At 42.7% G+C, this 18,067-nt stretch overlaps 1 protein-coding gene across 1 annotated transcript; it reads right to left on the bottom strand.

The window, feature by feature from the left end:
* Nucleotides 1–6,366: 6,366 nt before the first annotated feature.
* On the bottom strand, nt 6,367–13,284 carry LOC135533615 (uncharacterized). Its single transcript, XM_064960903.1, has 6 exons — nt 13,219–13,284; nt 12,191–12,328; nt 11,759–11,891; nt 7,832–8,383; nt 7,094–7,355; nt 6,367–6,466 (listed from the first exon to the last, which is right to left on the bottom strand). Exons 4-6 carry the CDS (start codon nt 8,312–8,314, stop codon nt 6,444–6,446), a joined length of 768 nt encoding a protein of 255 aa, XP_064816975.1. The 5' UTR covers nt 8,315–8,383; nt 11,759–11,891; nt 12,191–12,328; nt 13,219–13,284; the 3' UTR covers nt 6,367–6,443.
* Nucleotides 13,285–18,067: the final 4,783 nt, after the last annotated feature.

Below are 18,067 nucleotides of genomic sequence, written 5' to 3'. Positions count from 1 at the left end.
GTGAGGGGGAGGGGATAGCCAAGAGAGTGATGGGGGTGGGAGAAACCTCTGGGTTGCTGCTGGTTTCCCAAGACTCTCAACTTCATTTGGGTGGGGACACACCTAACAAGACTCAGGACTGGGTATAGGAGGAGGTGGGGAGATCTTTGTTTGGGGACTCAGCCTCCCCAATTTTTTTCCAAACCAGCTGCAACACTGGGGAGGGGGAGGATTGTGGGGGTAGACCCAGGGTGCAGGGCACCCCGAAGCCAAACACTATTCCTGCATCCTGGGATGGTGTGATGGAGGAAGAGGGGGGATGTCGGGATTACGGATGGTGTTCTCACCGGTAGATATGGAGCAGGGGAGCATCGGGTGAGTCTCCTGTTTTTGTTTTTTTTCTGTCTGAGTTTAAAATTTGTGTGTATTACATGTTTTTTTTTTTCATGGAGTCTAATTTTACTTTCGTTAGTTTAAATGTAAGGGGTTTAAGAGATATTGTTAAGAGGAGGGTGTTTTTTAGTTATTTGGAGGGTGTGGGTTTTGATTTTTGTTTTTTACAGGAGGTTCACCTGAGGGATGGAGGGGATGTTAGTAGATTTAAGAGGGAGTGGGACAAAGGGGAGTCGTTTTGGGGTGTAGGGGGGGTGCACTCATCGGGGGTAGGGATTTTGTGTGGGCACAGGGAGGTTAAAGTGGAGAATTCATTTGTGGTAATGCAGGGGAGGGTTATAGGGGTGGATGTCACGATAAGGGATTGTAAATTTAGATTAGTGGTGGTGTATGGGCCACAGGTGGTGGCAGACAGGAAGGAGATGGTGGATTGTCTGACGCCCCTGTGTGTCACAAATAGGAAATTAGTGATAGGGGGGGATTTTAATACAGATTTAGGACGCTCTATTAGATGGAACCTACAGTTAATCAGGGACTCCATCGCTTGGGTTGAAGATAGAGGACTGCCTTTTATGGTAGCAGCGCTAGATCAGGCGAAAGCCTTTGATCGCGTGAATAGATCCTTTTTATTCAGAGTGTTAGGTCGATTAGGATTTGGGGAGAAGTTTATAGGATGGGTTCGTACATTATATGTCGGAGCGGGGTGCCGAGTTAGTGTAAATAGTCACTTGGGTGTCGTTTTTGACCTCTCGTCCACGCTCGACTCTCCTCTTCGTTCTGTACATGGAGCCTCTGGGGGCTGCCATTAGGGCAGACACAGGGGTGGAAGGTCTGCTGATCCCTGGAAGTGGTGGACTGCGTGTTAAGATGACGCAGTACGCCGACGACACTTCCTTGTTGTTGTGCAAAGACTCGTGCCTGACAAGGTTCCTTGCCATCTTTGGGGATTTCACTCGAGCGTCGGGAGCAGTTCTGAACCATGCAAAGTCTTCCGTCAAGTTTTTCGGAAGATGGCACGGTAGAACGGATGTGCCTGGGGTGTTATCTCTCTGTGAGGGGGCCCTGAGGATTCTCGGGCTCCATTTTGAGACCTCCGGCTCAGCGACGCTAAACTGGAACATGCGTATCGCAGTGGTACAGAGGAAGCTAGCAATGTGGAAAGCTAGGTATTTGTCTTTTATGGGCAAAGTCCTGGTCCTAAAGGTGGATGTGTTGCCGTCGCTTTTGTATTTGGCATACATCTACCCATTGCCGGCTTGTCTGAGAAGGCCTCTAGTGAAGCTTGTGTTTCAGTTTATGTGGAGTGGCAGGTATGAGTGGGTCGCCAGGGCACGCATGATCTGTCCCATCGGGGAGGGAGGTAGGGGGGTACCACATTTCCCCCTCAAGCTGGACACAATTTTTGTTTCTTTCTTGTTAACGGAGCTTGCTCAGCCAGTGATACACCCGTCCGGTTACCTCCTGCGGGTATTTTTCTCGTATCAGGCGAGAAGCATAATGGTGTGGTCTAACACGGGTCCTCGGGCGGAACAACTGCCGTGGCACTTTGGTCATGCGGCCAAGTGGCTGCGTGCGCACCCAGAGGTTGAAGTTGCCCGAGTAGGTTTAGATCATAGGCACCTGTACGAGGAGGTCAGAAAGGCAGAGAGTCCGGCGCCTGTAGTAGGCATCTCGGAAGTGGTCTGGGAGGGAGTGCAGGTGAGGGGTCTGGACAACAGGCTCAAGGACCTGAATTGGTTGAGCCTTCATAAGTGTTTGCCGGTACGTTCCATCTTGTACCGGTAGAGTTTAGTGCAATCCCCCACCTGTCCAAGATCCTCTTGTGGCAGGGAGGCGCCATGTCTTTTGGGACTGTGCCTTTGCTGGAGTAGTATGGGCTAGGGCACGGGTGTTGTTAGGTTTGGTAAAGGGGGATTTTGTATTGACGTGGGCCAGGTTAGAGAGGGGTGTAGGGAGAGCGAGAGGGACGGATAGGGACAGGTTTCTGCTCTGGCTTCTCATTAGTCTCTTTAAACGGGGCTGTGGGAAGCAAGGCTGAACATGGAGAAGACAGGGAGAGATTGGGGGGTGGAAGGGATAGTGAGGAGAGTGGAAGGAGATTTGAGGGGGAGGATGAAGAGGGAGGAGAGGAAGTGGGGGCAGCATGCTGCTCGGGAGAGGTGGAAGGGGGGTTTAGGGCTGGGTGTCATTTAGATTTGTAAGAGGATAGATTAGGGACAGGGAGATAGGGGAAGGTATTTTGTAGGGTGACGGGGAGGGAAGATGCTCCCCTGAGGTTTTGTTTGGGGTTTATGTTTAGTTTAATTTAATTAATTTAATTAAAAATACCATTATTTGAGTATGTATGTAAATTATGAGTTGTAAAGAATGAATGGTATTGATGATAATAAATTAATTTTTATAAAAAAATTAAAAAAATAGGCTGTAATTAGTTTTCACGTTCCGTTTGTAGTTTTGTATTTATTTAAGTCATTTCATGTATCGCTATCTTCTTCATTAAAGACATGAGTAACCACCACGCTGCATTTCGTTCCGACTCTCTTTCAACAAACGAAGAACGCCGTTACAGGGATGATTCAGATATTCCTGTTGAAAAAGAGAAAAGACAGAAAGATATAATCTTACAGTATTGTAACGTTCTGGGTGTAGTGGGTGAGAAGTCAGGCGCAGGGAGCAGCGAGTTCAGGGTAGCGCTAATTGAATGCACAAAACAGCGAACATAAGCCAACCCCGAACACACAGGGCGTACAACAAAACAACGCCCCAAACACGGGGACTTAAACTGTCCAGCAAAACCCACGAAATGGGAAACACGTAACCCACAGACGTGCACACAAATTACACAAAACAATCCCGCACAAAGAGCAGGCGGGCCGGCTGGCTAATAAAGCCCAACTAATCAGCAAATACACAACAGGTGTAACCAATAAACAGACAAGGAGGGGGAGGAAAGAATCAGTGGCAGCTAGTAGGGCGGTGACGGCGACCGCCGAGCGCCACCCGAACAGGAAGGGGAGCCACCTTCGGTAAGAGTTGTGACAAGTATATTAAATTCATCCCTTTGGGCCAAAACTGGTTGAATACACGTTTCCACCTCATTTCAACAACAAGAAAATCTATGTGATGACGGTGAATCAACGCTGAAAACTCAAATGGATTTTTTCACCCAACTTTAACCAGCATCTTTGGTTGATTTCACATTTTGGTTGAGTTCCCAAATTTAAATTAAAACTAGACATTGATCTGATATCTGTGCCCTGTGGGATTGGATTTCTGTAATCATATCAGCTCATTTGTCACACTTCTTCTAATCATCCAGAGAGAATGTACCTTTCTTTGAGGTTAACCTTTGAGATGACCTCCCTCAAGGATTCTCTCTCTTTCCTCGGAGTGAATTTGTCCCACATTTTAGGAAAGTCGCCATTGGTGGCCATGTTGCACAAGATATTGCGACCATGATGCCTGTGGACAAAGATATTAATATCATCTTAAACGTGCAACATATCAAATCATTTCTGCTGTCTGTGTTTAAAAACAGTACTCAATTGATGGCAACCTGAGAAAAAAATCAGACATACATTAGGTAGAATTTGCAAGAGGGTCAGTTTGAGCAATGCACCGCATTACCTGATCTACGAATCATCTGAACAATATAACAACAGGGTATTAACCGTTTGTTATTATGAAAATCTTAGCGAATCTGCACAGTACTTGGCTCAGACCGACCATTGTGATCAAGTAGGGTTGTCTTCATTAGGCACCAAACAGAAGGAAGGAAACTGAATCAGTTACTGAATATTTGGACTCATTTGTAATTTCTACCCCAATTTCGTGGTATCCAATAGGTAGTTACAATCTTTGCCCATCGCTGCAACTCCCGTAAAGACTCTGGAGAGGCGAAGGTCGAGAGCCGTGCGTCCTCCGAAACACAACCCAGCCAGGCCGCACTGCTTCTTGACACAATGCCAGCTTAACCTGGAAGCACCAATGTGTAGGAGGAAACACCATACACCTGGCGACCGTGTCCGTGCATTGCACCCAGCCCACCACAGGAGGTCGCTAGTTGGCGATGGGAGAAGAATATCCCTGCTGGCCAAACATCCCGGCTAAGCTTTTGGCTTTTTAACATTCAAACCCACATGTGTGCCTGGACTTGGATTGTCCTATGCCACGTAGCACTTATTTGTGTTTATAATTTTTCCTTTTTGTTTTCAGTTACCATTTCCTTCCAAGAGAACCTGTGGTTGTTTTGGAATACCTAAAATCTGCAATTCAATCCATGACAGACGACAATGTGTAGACAGACGACAATGTGGCTTTCAAAGGCAATTTCAATTTGTATTCGTGGAAAATGTTGCAGATGTTGACTCAAGACTAAATTACTTTTAAAAGCTGCAGTGTTGGCGATCTAGTGCTATAGCGAGCCATGGATTGAATCCCGGCCTTAACTGTTATGTTGAAGCAAGCTACTTTACAGGAGGAACTTCCCACCTGACTTCCTGTGAAGGGTCCACAGCCAGTTTACTGACGGCAATCAAGAAACGGTCAGTGAGGTCTTTCTTCCCCGACAGGAGATGAGCCGTCCCCATGACCTCAGCCAGTCTCTCCAGGTGCTGAGCAGTGGAGCTCCTCACCGCAGCGTTACGGTGGCTGAGGAAGGAAAAACAGAGCACATCAGTTACATGTCATAGAGATACATGAGTTAGGAGATGAATGATAATGGATTGTATTGATGAAGTCTCATCGATGGATCAAAATGTTCGGTAAGACTTTATATTAAGGTCCCTTAATATACCATTTATAAACTGTTTGTAAAGAGTTTACTTACCATACTTACCATCCTACATTTGTAAATGTCAATAGGAAATCTATAAATAGTTATTTACACTTTTATAAACGCTATTTTAAATGATTTGTTCATGATTTATCAGATAATTAATAAGGTGTTTGATCATAGTATGATCACAATATGTAAATTATTAATAATGTACTACTAATGTACTATAAACCAGTTATAAAGGAGTTATTGTCAAGGCATTTGTTAATGGTTGTTGTTAATGGTTGTTAATGGTTGATTAATGGTTTGACTCACCATTTATATACATACATAAATAAATGTACAATATAAATGTATTTATAAATGTCACGAATGGTGTATTTATTAAAGAGTGCACTTATGAATGTGAGTACATGCACTTACTAATACCTCAGTGCCTCACTAATAGCCCCTAATCTGTTCACTATAAATACACTTTATAAATGACTTGTTACTCCCCAAAGGCTAGCACACATCAGTAGACAGTACCTCTCCACCAATGGCTAAAAATAATCTAAATAACGCAATGGTAAAATAAGAAGTACACAACACAAGGAAGTATAAGACATAACAAAAAAATGTGATTCCATTAAAATGTGACGTCTAGCGTTGGGGTGAGTTGCTGCCGGAAGTGTTGTGGAATAACCTAGCATGCTGATGAAAAAGGCAGTTAATTAAAAACTAGCAGTATTTCAATCTTCTCAATTTCGAGGTTTGGATAATGGGACAATTTGTGGAAGTCCGGATCTACCCCTTAGTGAGTGTTAATTGACCCCTCTCCCTCTTTACCTCAGCCCACCGACCAGCAGGGCATTCATGACACGTGTAGGGGTGCAGCTCTGCACCATGTGACCCAGGGCAAAGTTGGCGCCCTGCCGGATGAAGGCGTTGGCCTCGCTGGCTTTGTGCAGCAGCACGCGTGCCGTCCCCTCCACCTCACTGTCCATGGCCCTCTGGAGGTGGACGTACATGTCACCCAGTGTGGCCATGGCAGCACAGGACACTGCAGAGCGCAGGTTTTTCACCTGAATCATAATAACACACACAGGACCAGCTATTAATGTTGAGCTGTACAACCCACAAACATCAGAAACATGACACAATAATTTGACTTGTTCTCCAAATGTAGCAGATTTGTGCAGATGAATAGGGCAGTGAATGAATACAGCTACCTCATTTATAATGGCAAGGCAGATATCATGGAGTTTAGGCATCAGTATGTCCATGTGGTTCTGAGCCATCACACGGAGAGAGGTCAAGCCCTCGATCTTCTTCTCCCTGCAATTCAGTGAAAGAACGTAAGCATTTTACACAACATTTTCAAAAAACATAATGATGTTCATCAAATTAGGACTCTGGTCTCTTAATTTCAGAAGTTTCTACGCTCTGTAGCTCAAATCTACATTTCCAAGGACACTACACTGTGCTTCCTTTAGCCTAGCTCCATTGGTCTTGTCTACAGTGAATGCTCACCAGTCATCAGAAGCAGAGTGGAGCAGCTTGAAGGTCTTAGTCAGGGCCTGCTCTGGGTTGGACAGGGGCTGCAATCTGGCCTGGTTCTTTATTTGGCCCTTTGGCTCACTGGCTGCCTTATTGTCTATGGGTTGACAGCAGACATCTTATTTATGTATTTACTCATTTCCATATCTGTTTGTAGCTTTTAACACTAGTTCATTATGATATCATTTTAAATTTAGCACATATATTTTTGGTGCTCTCCCTGCTCAGAAGCAGGGTCCAATTAGCCTTGAGTAAAGGTTATCTCACTGTGAAACAGGCAAATCAAGTGTGGCCCTGGGCTAAAGCCATTTGTGTCTCTTCCCTTCCTACTGTTTTTCTATCAATCTACCTAGCTTCATCTCCCTGTCTAATTTACATTAGTGTGAGTACATGAGAGGGACTGACCTGAGCCGGTGGCAGCCTTTGGCAGGCTAAGGAACCTTATAGGCCGAGGCTGTTTGCTCCTGGGCTTGGTAGGAGGGGGAGCAGGCCTGGGTGGGCTGTCACGCAACTTGACCGGGGTCCCAACATCCAAGTAGTCACGGAGCTCCGCAGGGGTGTTCATATCCACTGAGCTCAGGCTTCCCAGAGAGCTGGTGGCTATTTCCCCCGTGGACATGGCCGAGCCCAAACTTCTCCTGCCCATGGCCTTCACCTCATGTACCCCCTTTGGCGTAGACCAGAAAATAATGCTCCCATCATAGAAATACATATAGAACTAGTATATACATAAACTAATACACAGAGAGATCCTGATTTCTAGGATCTATTCTATCATGCTGTCAAAAAGAGAGTATCCTTTCTAACTTGTACCCCCCCACACTGACTCGGTACCGATACCCCCTGTATTTAGCCTCGTTATTGTTATGTCATTGTGTTACTTTAATTATTATTATTTTTTACTTTATTATTTATTTATTTTTACTTTATTATTTATTTGGTAAATATTTTCTTAACTCTTCTTGAACTGCACTGTTGGTTTCACGGTAAGGTCTACACTTGTTGTGTTCGGCACATGTGACAAATAAAGTTTGATTTGATTTTAAGACATGGAACCACTATCTGTTTTGGCAATTTATCAGTCCAAGTATAATTCTGAACTGCAAATTTTCACATTTACAATAAATTCTAAGTCCATCCTACCTTCCAGGCCTCCTCCTTCAGGTGAGGCTCGATGTCCCTCACCTCCTCCATCAGGTCAATGGGTCCGTTGTTGTCAGCACAGCCCTGATCCGACTGGACTTTCAGGGCTTTGACTCCCCGCCTGGCCTTCTTCTTCTTGCCCCTCTTGGAGGGAGCTCCAGTGGGAGGGACGGGAACAGGCCACACGCTACTGCTGCTGAATGATTTATTTACCTGGATGGACTCCAGAGAGTGAGATCCAGGTCGAACTTGGGCTCCGTCCACTCCCACCACGTTCTTCAGTGGGGCCAGAGCTATGTGTTCAAGCCTTCGTGGCAAAGGCTTCGGTGGAGCTTTCGGCCGTGGAATGCACTGAATAGAGGGGACGAAGTGGTGCGCGAAGGTGCTGCCAACCCCGATGAGAGCAGTCCAGACATAATTCTCATGGATAGCACTTATCTTTCTTTGCTTTGCTTCCATGGCCTCTCTCTCAGCTCTCTGCATCTGCAGAAGTCTGGCATCACTGATGAAGCCACGATGGCCCTCTGGGATTGGGTAGCTCTCCTGATAGCCCTGGATCCCAATGGGACAGTATGAAATGTATGGCAGAAGTGAAGTAGGCAAAATAGTTTCTCCAGTGTGTCATAAAAAACTTTTAAGCTAAAGATTTTATGGATGTAGGCCTACTGTATGTCTATGAAACCACAAAATAAACAGTGATATTTTTGGAAAAACGTTTGAAAAACTGATGAGCCTTACAAAACTTGAAAACTTGTCTTGGTCATCGTGTTGGTTTAAAGCCATGTTTTGCTTCCTCAGGTGTTCGATGACGCTCTTCATCTGTGAGTTCTCCTTCTGGAGTTTGTCAAACTCACTTGATTTTCTCCCTCGATAAGCCATTGATGATAAATATTAACACTCTCAAAATAAGAACTTAACCTATCTCTGTGAGAGATCTATCATGAAATGAGTGGAAATTAAATGTTGCTTGTCAGATGGAACCAGCAATGATATCATGGCAAGGCTTCCGTTACATTGTGATGTCATAATGGGGTCTGTTGACAGTGCTGAGCACATCAGCACATGGTGAACATAAATTAAAGCTTTTTGATTCAAATATAGAATCATGAATGTGGTGAATTTGTAAATATATATATATATATATATATAAACTCAGCAAAAAAATAAACGTCCCTTTTTTAGGACCCTGTCTTTCAAAGATAATTCCTAAAAATCCAAGTAACTTCACAGATCTTCATTGTAAAGGGTATAAACACTGTTTCCCATGTTTCCCAGGAACAATCCCTACATCAGTGCTCAGACCTTCTGCAATAAACTGAGAGAATGAACTGAGGGCTTGTAGGCCTGTTGTAAGGCAGGTCCTCATTAGACATCACCGGCAACAGCGTCAGCTATGGGCACAAACCCACCGTCGCTGGACCAGACAGGACTGCCAAAAAGTGCTCTTCACTGACGAGTCGCAGTTTTGTCTCACCAGGGGTGATGGTCAGATTTACGTTTATCGTTGAAGGAATGAGCGTTACACCGAGGCCTGTACTCTGGAGCGAGATCGATTTGGAGGTGGAGGGTCCGTCATGGTCTGGCGCAGAGTGTCACAGCATCATCGGACTAAGCTTGTTGTCATTGCAGGCAGTCTCAACGCTGTGTATTACAGGGAAGACATCCTCCTCCCTCATGTGGTACACTTCCTGCAGGCTCATCCTGACATAACCCTCCAGCATGACAATGCCACCAGCCATACTGCTCGTTCTGTGCATGATTTCCTGCAAGACAGGAATATCAGTGTTCTGCCATGGTCAGCGAAGAGCCCGGATCTCAATCCCATTGAGCACATCTGGGACCTGTTGGATCGGAGGGTGAGAGCTCGGGCCATTCCCCCCAGAAATGTCTGGGTACTTTCAGGTACCTAGGTGGAAGAGTGGAGTAACATGGTACAGCAAGAACTGGCAAATCTGGTGCAGTCCAAGAGGAGAAGATGCACTGCAGTACTTAATGCAGTTGATGGCCACACCAGATACTGACTGTTACTTTTTATTTTGACCACTGATTTTGATTATTCAATTTCTGTTAGTCAAATTTCTGTGGAACTGGTTCAGTTTATGTCTCAGTTGTTGAATCTTGTTATGTTCATACAAATATTTACACATGTTAAGTTTGCTGAAAATAAACGCAGTTGACAGTGAGAGGACATTTATTTTTTTGCTGAGTTTATATGTATATACATATATACAGTTGAAGTCGGAAGTTTACATACACCTTAGCCAAATACATTTAAACTCAGTTTTTCACAATTCCTGAAATTTAATCCTAGTAAAAATCACCTGTTTTAGGTCAGTTAGGATCACCACTTTATTTTAAGAATGTGAAATGTCAGAATAATAGTAGAGAATGATTTATTTCAGCTTTTATTTCTTTCATCACATTCCCAGTGGGTCAGAAGTTTACCAACACTCAATTAGTATTTGGTAGCATTGCCTTTAAATTGTTTAACTTGGGTCAAACTTTATGGGTAGCCTTCCAAAAGCTTCCCACAATAAGTTGTGTGAATTTTGTCCCATTCCTCCTGACAGAGCTGGTGTAACTGAGTCAGGTTTGTAGGCCTTCTTACTCGCACACGCCTTTTCAGTTCTGCCCACACATTTTCAATAGGATTGAGGTCAGGGCTTTGTGATGGCCACTCCAATACCTTGCCTTTGTTGTCCAAACTCTTTATGGCTGCAGGGGCAGTTTTGAGTAGCTTGGATGAAAAGGTGCCCATTGTAAACGACCAGCCCCTCAGTCTCAGTTCTTAATATATGCATATTATTATTAGTATTGGATAGAAAACACTCTAAAGTTTCCAAAACTGTCCAAATATTGTCTGTGAGTATAACAGAACTGATATTGCAGGCGAAACCCTGAGGAAAATCAAAACAGGAAGTGGCTTCTATTTTGAAAACTCCATGTTCCATAGCCTCCCTTTGCTCCATTTAAAGGGATATCAACCAGATTCCTTTTCCTATCACTTCCTCAAGGTGTCAACAGTCTTCAGACATAGTTTCAGGCTTTTATTTTGAAAAATGAGCCAGAAAGATAACATTGCTTCAAGTGGTCACATGAGTTTTGCTCGCGCAACAGATTTTGGACAGCTATTGCTTTTCCCTCTCCTACTGTGAAAGACATTTGCGGTTGATATATTATCGATTATATATTTTAAAAACAACCTGAGGATTGATTATAAAAAACGTTTGACATGTTTCTGTGGACATTATGGAAACTATTTGGAATTTGTCCGCGTTGTCGTGACCGCTCTTTCCTGCGAATTTCTGAACATAACGCGCCAAACAAACAGAGGGGTTTTGGATATAAAAATAATGTTTATGGAACAAAAGGAACATTTGTTGTGTAACTGGGAATCTCGTGAGTGAAAACATCCGAAGATCATCAAAGGTAAACGATACATTTAATTGCTTTTCTAATTTTCGTGACCGACCTACTTGATGCAAAGTGTACTTAATGTTTTGTCAAGCGATCGATAAACTTACACAAACGCTTGGATTGCTTTCGCTGTAAAGCATAATTTCAAAATCTGACACTACAGGTGGATTAACAAAAGGCTAAACTGTGTTTTCTTATATTGCACTTGTGATTTCATGAATATAAATATTTTTTATAATATTTATTGAATGTAGCGCTATGCTATTCAGCGGTTGTTGATGACACTTATCCCGTTAACAGGATTGCAGCCATAACAAGTTAATCCCTTCTCTTAACATGTATGGCCCCAAAACATAATCTAGCAGCTGACCAATTACGCAAGACTTTAGTTCGAAGTTAACTGAAATTAATCAACAACTGGATACATTTCTTTCTTTCTAAAGTGAAACTATCCTCCGATTTGGAGTATCTCTACAAGTATAAGTTTAACCAGTATTTCAGTTGTTTTACCGTCTCATGAAGAAGTGTGGCAGGCCTGTGAGGAAGGATCCTACAGCCATGAGGAAACAGCCCATAGCAATGAGCCTGGGCCGGTGCAGCTTCGCCCCAAAATGGCTGACCACAGCCAGGAACAGCAGGTTACCTGCAAGAAACCACAACACTACAGTAGTCAGGAATCGCAAATTATAAACACTGTTTTTTTTCAACTAAAAATGGCATATCAGTTTGGATACTAGGTTGCAACAACACAGCATCAAATAAAACCATGTTAGAGGTTTGACAGTAGAGTCATGGACAAATGCCAGTCAATCAATTAATAGGAACAACTATAAAACTGGAGAGCAGACTCTGACTGAACCACAAAAAAAATGGATAATACTGTAGTCTGTATCTGGTTTTTACGACATGAATTCTCAAGCAACTCAATGTTATTGTTGATACCCATCTCAAAGCTGCCGTCTATGAGTCCGATGAGAGAGCTGGACAGGTCAAAGTGTCTCTCTGAGTGATGGCACTCTTCATGTAGGTCCCTGACAGAGCTTTGGTGAAGGAGGCGAACGACAGGGCCACGATGAACTGCTGACAAACACAAGAGAGAGAACATTAGTGTGTGTTTGTCCGTGTGTATGTGCATGCGTGGATGCGTGTGCAGACAGAGTACATGTGTAGCTGAGGTGGCCTGCAATAGTAAAAAGAACGGACACAAGTTTAGTCTGCAAAGTTCTGGCGCTTTCTTTATTCTGAAGAATGTTTTTTTTCTCTTGTTCAATTGTCTATTTTCTTGTTAGTACTTTGAAAATATTCACATCAAACAAGTGCACACTTTAAATTACACAACATAAATGCACTTTACCTAAAGCAGAATTCAAAAATGTTCCTCAAATAACCCTGTCTTAGTGTATGGTTTCACATGAAAACCACAATGTATTCCACATTCATACAATAGAAACACCTATATATGAAACCATAAATAACTGAATGTTTTTCAATATACCGCTACCTCTATAGAAAAGTGACAACATTACATTCAGCTTTAAGATAGTGGCACCTCCAGAAAATCGTCTCTCTCTCACTGTATGCACTAAAAGTCCACCAGACTGAGCGTGCTCGGCCAGTTTACCAGCTAGTGAGCACAATTTTACACAAAACAACCAATAACATCTAAAACCAACTCAGAAATCCCTAACAAATGGATTCTTGATAAAAAAATATCCTAGACAAAATCCAGTACAAGTGAGCTACTCAGTAAACATAGTCTCTGTGACTCGTAATTTTTTGTTTTTTTACCTCAGCAAGCATCAAGCTAACATATACTCTCACTCAATGTAAATCACCTTCTTCTCTCACTCAGTTCGACACAAAGCCAAAACAAAACCTTTCCTAACTTGATAATATCTGGACAAAGTTGTTAAATAGCATGTTATTACATATTGTGTATATATTTGAACGTTTGAAGTGCTGTTACATACCTGTAATAGTAAAAGAACCGACACAGTTTACCTCTGTAAAGTTCTGGTCCTTATTCTGCAGAATGGTGAGCGCTTGGCCAGAACTTGCTGTTTCTCCTGCTACAACAGTGCAACAGTGCCATCTATTGGCCCGATGGACTGCTAACGCTAATGTATGTAGAAAACACCATTTAGATTCATTAAGACAAATACATAAAAAATTAGGGGGGATAAATAATAAATGGGTGTCTGTTTTTAGTGACTTTGTTTTCAACCCATCACACATGCACAATCATACATGTGCATTTAAAACATTATTAAGATCCTTGAGTGTAGAACTGCAGGGTGTTTTTGCAAAAAACACATGAATTTCACATGTGAACACGGGTAGTGTTCCAAAACATGTTTTCACATGGTTACACATAAAATGTAAGTTGAAATCATGTGGTATTTCTGTAAGGGCAGGAATATAAGATGCATGTAAGATGCATTTTGATGTTACATGATGTTATATGATCTTGAAAATGCAATGTTCTTTGAGGATCTTCCATGTTCCTTTCCATGCATTTTCCATTTTACTTACCCTCTGTCCTTTTCACTTTGCTTGGCAAAACAAGCTCTGTCCCCTTCAAGACTTCTTCAGCTTCTGATGGATTTTATGCCATTCAACAAATAGTCTTATAATGAAGAGTAGACCCAACTAAACAGCCTGGATTCTTTACACACACATTGAAAGGCAAAAATGTCGAATTTGGACTCATCAGACCAAAGGAAAGAATTCCACCAGTCCAACGGTCCATTGCTCGTGTTTCTTGGACCAAACAAGTCTCTTCTTATTATTGGTGTCCGCCCTTTAGTAGTGGTTTCAATGGAACAATTCGACCATGAAGGCCTGATTCATGCAGTCTCCTCTGAACAGTGCATGTTGAGATGTGTGTTTCTTGAACTCTGAGAAGCATTTATTTGGACTCCAATCTGAGGTGCAGTTAACTCTACTGAACTTATCCTCTGCAGCAAAGGTAACTCTGGGTCTTCCTCATGAGAGCCAGTTTCATCATAGCGCTTCATGGTTTTTGCGACTGCACTAGAAGAAACTTTCAAAGTTCTTAAAACTTTCCGTATTGACTGACCTTCATGTCTTAAGTAATGATGGGATGTTGTTTCTCTTTGCTTATTTGAGCTGTTTTTTGCCATAATATGGACTTGGTCTTTTACCAAATAAGGACATCTTCTGTAAACCATCCCTACCTTGTCACAACACAACCTATTGGCTCAAACGCTTTAAGAAGGAAAGAAATTCCACAAATTAACTTTTAAGAAGGTACACCTGTTAATTGAAAAACATTCCAGGTGACTACCTCATGAAAAGTTTGGAGAGAATGCCAAGAGTGTGCAAAGTGGTCAAGGAAAAGGATGGCTACTTCGAAGATTCTCAAATATAAAATATATTTTGATTTGTTTATTAACACTTTTTTCTTACTACATGATTCCAATTCCGCTATTTCATAGTTTTAAACTGTAAAAAATTGTAAAAATAAAGAAAACCCCTTAAATGAGTAGGTGTGTCCAGACTTTTGACTGGTACTGTATATATTGTGATAATGCAAATATGGTACAATCCAAGGGTGCAAAGCTTTTGGAGACTTACTCAGAAAGACTCACAGCTTTAATCGCTGCCAAAGGTGATTCTAACATGTATTGTGAATACTTAAGTAAATTAGATATTTCTGTATTTCATTTTCAATACATTTGAGAAAAAATCAAAACATATTTTCACTTTGTCATTATGGGTTGTTGTCTGTAAAAACTATAATTTAATCCATTTGGAATTCAGGCTGTAAGAAAACAAAATGAGGAAAAGGTTAAGGGGTATGAACACTTTCTGAAGGCACTGTATATCTGCAAGAAAGTGATAAATGAGCCACTCTTTAAAAGGGGGTATATATATATATACATTGCCCTATTTAAAAAAAGCTATCATGCTATAATCGGTATAGTTTCTCAGACCAATTCTTTATTCTGGCTTAAACAAAGCAATCTGATCATGCTTCTGTAAAATACACGCTACAGGGAATTGTAAAAAATGGCTTTTGCAAAGCACATATACACTGTCCAATCAACATCCACACATTAATTTCATTCTTTGGGTCTTTATTCAAACACAAACACACTTGGCATAAAATGCTCTTTCAGTGTCTTGTTGCAGATTGTGCAATGTTTGAACTTGTGTGAGAGATTAGCATTAATGTGTGTGTATGTGTGTGGGTTCAAGTTTGGACAGTCGTACATATGCAAGTAGGCAAGATTGTAAATTTCAGGACCATGGACAGCAGCAATATCAGCATAGCGATATCTGTCATTCAGCACCACATGACAGTAGACAGCGGCCATCTCGTGTGAAGTTGGCACTGGGGAAATCCCATGTAATGAGAAACGAGGCCTTGGAGGCAAAAATACTGAAGGAGAAGACTCCCACAGGAACTCTATGCTAAACTGTTCTGCCACATTCATTTCAAATGTTACATCTTTCGATTTGTAAATAATAGGGAATACATCTGCAAATAATTGAAATGGATTATTCAAACTACACTGTACTGCTTTAGTGTGTCTGTGCATCATAGATACAACTGTAAGCAATTCCGTTCTCAAATGTCTGTTTAATGTGAGAAGCAAAATGAAAAACACCTGTTAGACCATTACAATGCGGACTGTCATGCATTTTTACTATTACCAACAAGACAACGAAGTGATACGTGTCATGGAGACTTATAACGGATTCTTTCCTAACACCAAAAGTTCCCACGCTGGGCAATATTGTTTACTACACTATTATGCATACAATCCAAGTCATACGTTTGTCATTCATACTCTTATTTTTAACCGAATATCTTTGCAAAAGTGTTCATTGTGTCAATTCAGAGCTCCGAAATATTGGAATAATGTGCTTAAGGGGACTGACTCTCAAGGCGCACAACAGGATAACAACAACACATATTCAATTGAAAATCATTGCTTTAAATGGATGTGGTCGATTGTTTATATATGCCTATACAAATCTATGTATTTAACTTGTAAACCAAGGTTGGATTAGTTGGTCTGCTCTAAGTGCAGCATATTGGACGAGCGCTGCATTTCTTCGCCATCTTACCATGGATAGGGTTTGGTGCATTCCGGAGTTCACTTATGGTCCCACAAAGGTAATCTTAGTAGAAATTAATTTTTAGCATACTGTAAATGCCTGTGCATAATGTGCATATCAAAGCATCATTATTTTAATTCTCTTCAAAGGAATTCTGTAGAAGCAGCCAAACATTTTACAATAAACAGGTAAGATTCATCCCACAAAGACATAAACAACAGAAAGAGAATTGTATTTCAAGACAGTTTAGAGAAGGTGGTCATAAGAGTTCTTAATATCACTTGCAAATTGTGAGGCATGAGCAGTTGTGAAATGTTGCGTTAGGCCCTTCTGAAAGTATATGATATGGTATTTCGTGGCACGGTCTCACACCTTACCTCATCGTGCAGAAGAAGCTCATGGTCCATTATCTGCTGCTCCAGAGTCAAGGCCAGGTCCCGCCCCATGTCACCACGGAGAATATGAGCAGCTGGCTGGTGTCTCAGGGCCAAAAAATCCCTTAGGGAGAGGTGAGTACCACGTCAGCACTCACCTTCACTGCCATTCCCTGCCACCAGCAGCACTCCAGGAGGTGTGGGTAAAATAAACAACAGAAAAATCAGAAGCCAGGAAAGTTGAATTGCTCTGTGTTTTATTTGAAGGGTGTGGAAGGAAACCCTGGAGGAGGGAAACGACCTCGCTCGGCTGGTAAGAGAATGAGAGTTAAAGACATACTACAAGTTAGTGAGCTCTTTACTTGCCTTTCAACAACGAGTTTGCACAGCAGAATATATCTGTTGTGAAATTACACTAATGGGACTTCCTGTTTCTTACTGCAGGCCTGGGAAGTAAACACTTGCCTAAAAATGATGGACATAGAGGACGAGGCTTTCTGCAAGCTCCGCCGCTCCATGCACCCCACCTCGCCAGCTGACATGTGAGTTCCATGACCTGCCCTGCATATGACTTGATCCATTTATCTACATATCTGGAACTACGCAGAAACAGACTAAGACAGTGTTCTATGTGAGCACATTGTTTAGCTTTGTCTTCTCCTTTTTGTTGATTTCAGCGATCCTGAGGTCCACAGCACTGTGGAAAGCGCTGTGAGGAGCATTCTGGGCGAGCAGTCCAATGAGCCCCGTAGCAACCTGCTCAGCACATCTCAGGTGGTGGTGGAGGTGGTGCCCAGGCTCCTCCTGGCCCTGTGGCTTCAGCCAGAGGAAGGCCATTCAGAGCACCCAATCCTAATAAGCGGGATGGCCGTGGGCATGGTGGCGGCCGTAGTGGAGAAGCTCTCCTGCATGTTAAAGGACCCTTCCCCTCACATCCCTTTCTCCCGGGCTGCTGCTTTTGACTCTGTGCGGTCGATCCTCGGGAGAATCAGTCAGTCCTTCTCCACCGATGACCTGCAGAGCCCTTTTTATATGAGCTCTGTTTGTGCCTTTGTGGCGGATGAGGTGCAGAGCTGCTTCCAGCCCCCTGCAGCCACCCTACCAGTCCCCCCTGTCCTCGCGGTGGCCGTTTCCACCACACTACCAGCTGACATCCAAGCAGGTGAGTAACAATGATAGAGAGCACTCTGACAGACGCCTGTTCTGATGACATCTTGGTGCCTTGTAGTAGAAGAGCTCATCAGGATTGTTGTTGTCACCCATAACACAGACCCGGCTTGCACCCACCTGGAGGTTGTGGACATCACCCGTAAGACAGAAGCAGATCCGGCTTCTTCCCACCTGGAGGATGTAGACA

Source organism: Oncorhynchus masou, unplaced genomic scaffold (genome assembly GCF_036934945.1).
Source record: "Oncorhynchus masou masou isolate Uvic2021 unplaced genomic scaffold, UVic_Omas_1.1 unplaced_scaffold_2512, whole genome shotgun sequence".
Taxonomy (NCBI): Eukaryota; Metazoa; Chordata; class Actinopteri; order Salmoniformes; family Salmonidae; genus Oncorhynchus; species Oncorhynchus masou.
The sequence above is the reverse complement of the archived record's forward strand: the minus strand, read 5'-3'. Positions and strand labels throughout refer to the sequence as shown.

Coding starts and splice junctions, on each gene's coding strand:
- LOC135533615 (XM_064960903.1), bottom strand. CDS start 8,314: ATGCAGAGAGCTGAGAGAGAGGCCATGGAAGCAAAGCAAAGAAAGATA. Junction 7,356..7,831: donor TGAAGGAGGAGGCCTGGAAG/GTAGGATGGACT, acceptor TCTACGCCAAAG/GGGGTACATGAGGTGAAGGC. Junction 6,467..7,093: donor AAAGGCTGCCACCGGCTCAG/GTCAGTCCCTCT, acceptor ACTGAATTGCAG/GGAGAAGAAGATCGAGGGCT.